The 5,840-nt window shown below is 41.5% G+C and overlaps 2 protein-coding genes across 2 annotated transcripts; both read right to left on the bottom strand.

The window, feature by feature from the left end:
* Nucleotides 1–552: 552 nt before the first annotated feature.
* Nucleotides 553–2,076, bottom strand: LOC108749269. Its single transcript, XM_018487848.1, has one exon. It carries the CDS (start codon nucleotides 2,074–2,076, stop codon nucleotides 553–555), a length of 1,524 nt encoding a protein of 507 aa, XP_018343350.1.
* LOC108749268 lies at nucleotides 2,073–5,768 on the bottom strand. The gene has a single exon (XM_018487847.1). The coding sequence runs from the start codon at nucleotides 5,766–5,768 to the stop codon at nucleotides 2,073–2,075; it is 3,696 nt and encodes a 1,231-aa protein (XP_018343349.1).
* Between the last annotated feature and the right edge of the window lie 72 nt (nucleotides 5,769–5,840).

Raw genomic sequence — 5,840 nt, 5'->3', positions numbered from 1 at the left:
CCCCCCCCCCAAAATGTGTAGATAACCATGGTTCGTACGTTAAAGAAAGATAGAGCGTGCACGACGCTTTATATGACACAATTATTATCTGGCATTTTTTATGGCACATTTTTTTCAATACGGTTTTTTATTAGTACGTCCAGGTATAGGATGGATGGTGTCGAATTAGGAACGGGAAAATAATCGCGATAGACAAAACAACGTCTCTTTGAAGGGTTTTATTCGAGAGAGCGATCACACGCATCGACTCGGCATTCTCTCACGTATATACAGCACTATCAAAAAAAAAAAGAAGGCGCCGCGTACGCCTATTCCATCGTCGGGCAGTAGCGGCGGCCGAGAGATGGCGCGAACATTCAACGCGCGAAATTCAGACGGTACATAGAATCTAACATTCTCCCACCTTGAGTTGACTAGCCAACTCAATGACCAACTTAAAACAAATTCAACGATATAATGTATCAAATCATATATTTTTTTTTTTTTAGTCGAACGTGATTTTGAAAATAACACTGTTATCAGATAAATCTAAGTATAAGGATAATGATAAAACTAATCTAGACAATCGCTATTAAGACTCTCTTTTCGCTTTTCGATTAAAACATTTTTGTTAACATTAAACTCGTCATCCATTTCTAAGGAATAAATTCTTTGCACGGGTCTCGTCAATTCTCCTGAAGCCGTTTTCAAACGTACAACACGAGGTTTGTTGTCTTTGCCTAAAATCAACTCAGTTACTCGCGCTAGGGGCCAGTCGAGCCTTTTTTGGTTGTCATTTCCTATCAATACTATATCGCCTATTTGTGGTTGACGGATCCTTTTACTCCTTTTATTATCGTGATACATTAGTTCGCCTAAATACTCTATACGAAAACGACTTCGCAACTGATCTTTAATACTTTGACGATATACAAATCTTTTATCTAGTCTACATCGCTCCAAAAAATCGCAATCGAGGACGCCTACCTCTTTAATCTCTTGTAGGAACATCGACGGGGTTAACGGGACAAAATCTTGCGCATTGTCAGACATAGCTGTCAGCGGCCGCGAATTTATTACTGCCTCACAATCGTACAAAACAGTAAGCATTTCTTCGTAGCTCAAGCACGCCTTTTTCAATATACGTCGCAACAATCGCTTCAATACTCCGATTAAACGCTCCCACCATCCGCCCCACCACGCGGCAGAAGGTGGATTAAACCGCCATTGTATTTTATTAATCGTACCAAATTTTTCGACTTTCTGCCAATCAACCAGCTTTAATAGATTGTCAAGACCTACGAAATTTTTTCCATTGTCGCTATAGATAATGGAAGGTCGACCACGTCTCGAAATAAAACGTCTAAGCGCATCTATAAAGGCAACAGTGGACAGCGAGGTAACCAGCTCAAGATGTACGGCTCGATACACCGCGCACGTAAACAATATAATCCAAGCTTTCTGCGGTCCTTTCAAAAAAATAGGGCCAGCAGCATCGACGCCAGTCACCTCGAAAATAGCAGCATCTCTTACTCTATCTAAAGGAAGAGGAGCTGATATTACTTCCATTGGCTTCGAACTGTATCGTTGACAAGTAGAACATCCTTTTAATACGGCGCGAATGGCCTTTCGGCCTCCCAGAACCCAATAATCTTCTCTTAAATTATTAAGCAAAATCTGTACACCAGCGTGCCCCAACTTATCGTGTTTCTCTTTAATCAATAGTGTGACTAGATCATGACAAGCAGGTAAGACAATAGGGTACCGAAAATTGTACGTATCGTCTCTTTCCGTAATTCTAGTCTTCAACCGTATCAACCCTTTATCGTCTTTAAATGCCTTCAAAACTTCAAGCCTCTTGTCTTTCTCATTGGCAAAAACCTCCGTTTGAACAAGTTTTAACATAAACAATTCGGACTCGAGCAGTTCTTCAACAGATAACTCTCCTGAACTACGCAAGTGTTTTTGTAGTTTACTATTATAAATAAATCGCTTTATCCATGCACAGACGCGCAGTAATTTTTTATAAGTAGAAAAACGATCGATAAGCCATGAACTAATATTACTCTGATTGGTTGCTGCCAGTACCGTACTCATGTCTTTTCCCGCATTATCTTTACCCTTAGAAATAGCCGATTTTTTCGCTTCTTTCTCGATTTCTGTTTCGTTGAAACTAGGTTCTGAGAAAAGCCAGCAATCAGAACGCGAATATAGCCATTGTGGCCCCCCCCCCACCATCTAGAAGCCATTAATTGATCGACAGAACATCCTCTCGAAGGCAAGTCCGCAGGATTGTGTTCACCCGGCACATGATACCATTCGTCGCAACTGGACAATTTACGAATTTCTTGTACCCTGTTCAGAACGAACACCCCCCATTGCGACTGCCTCTTTATCCACGCGAGAACAGTAGTAGAGTCGCACCAATAATATTTCTTCACGCTATTTAGTTTAAGTGTTTCTACAACTGAGTGGGTTAAGCGTGCGGCTATAGTAGCTCCTAATAATTCTAGTCTCGGAATAGTACAAGTTTTCACCGGCGCAACTCGGACTTTCGATTGTACAAATTTAACACGCACCCCTAAGTTATTTTCGATCCGTATAAATATTACGACTGCATACGCCATCTGACTGGCATCGCAAAACGTATGAATAGTTATAAGGTCGTCTCTTCCCAATTCTCCCAACAAGCACCTCGGTATTTCAATTTTGCGTAAATTATCTAGCTGTCTTACCCATTTTAAAAATTTATTTTTTATCTCATCCGTTACTTCATCATCCCAAGATAGGTTCTTAGCCCATGCCTCTTGTAACAATAACTTTGGGTAAAGGGTTATTGGAGAAGCGACGCCTAAAGGATCGAATATACGATGAGCAAGGGATAACATTGATCGTTTCGTGACAACGGTTTCGTAAAGTTCATCTAAACATGGTACATTTATTGACAAAACATCTTTGTTTTTATCCCAAATTATACCGAGCACGGGAGATTTGTCGCTATCTAGAGAATCACCTGAAAACTCCCACCCTCTGAGCTCAAAGCCACCGGTTTTCATTACCATCTTAGCATCCGATATAAACGAGCTTATTTCATCTACGTTATTAACGCTTGTTACAGAATTGTCCACGTAAAAACTCTCGGACAATTTTGTAATATTTCTCGGACAATACTTCATTGATTCTCGAGAAAGCTCATCCTGCATAACGCGTTTTAAATGCAGATCGATTACGGCGCCTAATAAAAACGGACTGCACGATACTCCAAAGACTACCCTGGCATGGCGTAAAATAATAACCTTACCCGATTTATCGTACCACAAGAATCTTAAAAAGTCGCGATCCTTTGGATGTATGCTGATTTGCAAAAACGCCCGTTTAATATCAGAAATAACACCGTATTTACACTTTCTAAAACGCAACAGTATCGAAGGGATGAGCTCGATTAAGTTCGGGCCTATTTCCAAACACTGGTTTAGCGATGGTGAATCCTTTTCGTGGGACGAAGCGTCGAACACTGGCCGGATTTTTGTTGAACTGTTCTCTTTTAATACTGGTCGATGAGGTAAATAATGGCCCCATTTAGTCACTTCACTCGCAGGAACTTGTTCGATAATACCGTCACTTTTCCACTCATCGAAAACTTGGTCGTACTTTTCGAAAAGATCGTTCACTTTTAATTTTCTGGTTGTAGATTCCAGGCGTCTAATTGCGAGTTCTCGATTATTTTCTAAGGTAGGGTGATTCTCTCTCCAAGGCAGTTGAACCTCATAACGTCCATCTTCATTGACCTTGACATTTTCCAAAAATGCAGACAGTATTTTATCTTCATGATCTTTCTTGGATTTGCTTTCAAATGGATCTTTGATACCCAGCACGTCCAGCTCCCATAAATCGGAAATGTTAGCCTCTTTAACGAACAATGAAATAGTCGTTAAGCTTGAGTCTTTACGTTGTCCATCACTCGGTATTTTGCCCATGATCGTCCATCCAAGAAGAGTCTCTATAGCGGCTAGTCCATTTTTCAAAATTCTTGTGTTTCCAGTGAACAGTTTTCCTGCGATGTCTGCCCCAATTAAAAGTTGGATTGTTGACTCGTCTTCGCTCATATCCGGCGGTTCAATTTTTAAATGTTGCAATTCTTCAACCCACTGACCTCTCTTGATACTCGCAATGTTGCCGCATATTACGTCTTGGTCGAATGCGTTGAATCTACAAAAGTATCTACCGTCAAGACTGCCGACCATGTAGCTACGATGCTTGGTCGCGCTCGATTTTGCACCGCCGAACAACGAGTGCGTAATCACCTGCTCCCCCTCGGGCGTGTATCCCATTCTTTCAACGGCACTTTTGAGAATATACGATTTCATAGAGCCCGTATCAATAATTGCCCGGACGATACTCTCTTTTACATCATTTCGCAGTTTTACGCGTATCGTTTGCAAAATTACATCTGGATCCCGTAAAAAACTTGCCAGATTTTTTTCTTCTTTTGCGTCACAGGGAGTACAATCCTTATTTTCATTCTCACCTTTTGAAAACTCCGGGCACATTACGATATAATGATGTTTAGAACACCATGCACAACGAATATTAACACGACAATTTTTGCAATTATGTCCGTATTTTAGACAGTTGTAGCAACAATTCTTGTCTTTAATAATTTTACGTCTTTCGAAAAAACTCATTTTACGTGCTTTGTCGCATTCCGCACTCTCATGTTCACTGCCGCAAAAAATGCACGTAATGTTCTTAACCGGTTTTGTCGTCAACAGACCCATCGCTGTCGGGATGTCTTTGTGTGTCTCTGATCGTGGTTTCGTTTTTTTCGATTTTTGCGCGTTTAAGCTGAAACCGTTCATTGCCATCGATATTCGCTGCTCATTCTCTACTTCAGATCGCAAGAAGTCGATTAACCGCGTCAACCGATCTTTTGCAGCATTTTCGGCATTTCCATTACTTACACTCGTGCTTCGTTGCCACGCGCGCAACAGCTCCTCCGGTAACGACGACTCTACGAGCGGGAAAAGCATGGCCGCGCACTTATCGGTTGCTACTCCCAACGTCTCGAGTGCCCGTAAATGAGATTCGATTTTATCGTACAAACTCGACAGCCGTATACTTTCGTTCGGTTTCACCGCATTTTGCAAGACGAGTCTCAAGAGTTCTCGTACGTACACTTCGACGAGAAGATCGTCACGACCAAAACGATTTTTTAAGCTCACGATCACTTTGCCGTAATTTTCTGCCGTTGGCGGGAAACTCTGCACCAACTCATACGCTCGAGAATTCGGCAACATGGCCTGTATGAGGTACTGAAATTTGTCCTCGGCGACAATGCTCTCGTCTTCGTGAATTTTTTTGAACTGACTCCAGAACTGTAACCAGTCTTTAATATCACCACTGAATTTTTTCAGTTCGATCTTTGGAAGACGAAAATTTTTCTTTGGTTCACATGGTAACGCGTTTTCGACCTTAGCACCCTCTTTTTGCATGCCATTGTTTAACGTTTTCACGACTTCGTTTCTTTTTTGAAGAAATATGAATTTATATTCATCGACTGCTTCCATTTCTTGATCGATTACCGACTGTTCGGCATTATTGTCGATGAGAAAGTCGAAAATCTGTGCATTAATCGCTTCCAAATCGGTATATTTCTCCTCTAATAATTGCATAGACGCCTCAATTTCGTTTAAGTTTAACGGTGCGTCTTTTAGGCCGCCATTAACTGCGTTAAGCGCACGCGTAAACGCGGTCCTTCGTGCCGCTCTTGCCTTCTTGGCTTTTTCCATTTTCGAGACGTTCAATAACACTTTTTCACGATTAACACATGAAACCCCGTCCTGTCACGGTCGCCAAATGTC

The sequence above is a fragment of the Trachymyrmex septentrionalis genome, unplaced genomic scaffold (genome assembly GCF_001594115.1).
Source record: "Trachymyrmex septentrionalis isolate Tsep2-gDNA-1 unplaced genomic scaffold, Tsep1.0 scaffold288, whole genome shotgun sequence".
NCBI classification, from domain to species: Eukaryota; Metazoa; Arthropoda; class Insecta; order Hymenoptera; family Formicidae; genus Trachymyrmex; species Trachymyrmex septentrionalis.
Note: the sequence above shows the minus strand (reverse complement) of the source record. Positions and strands in the feature narration are given on the sequence as shown.

Bases quoted from the DNA above. Each gene is read 5' to 3' on its own strand.
- LOC108749268 (XM_018487847.1), bottom strand. From the start codon at position 5,768: ATGGAAAAAGCCAAGAAGGCAAGAGCGGCACGAAGGACCGCGTTTACG.
- LOC108749269 (XM_018487848.1), bottom strand. From the start codon at position 2,076: ATGAGTACGGTACTGGCAGCAACCAATCAGAGTAATATTAGTTCATGG.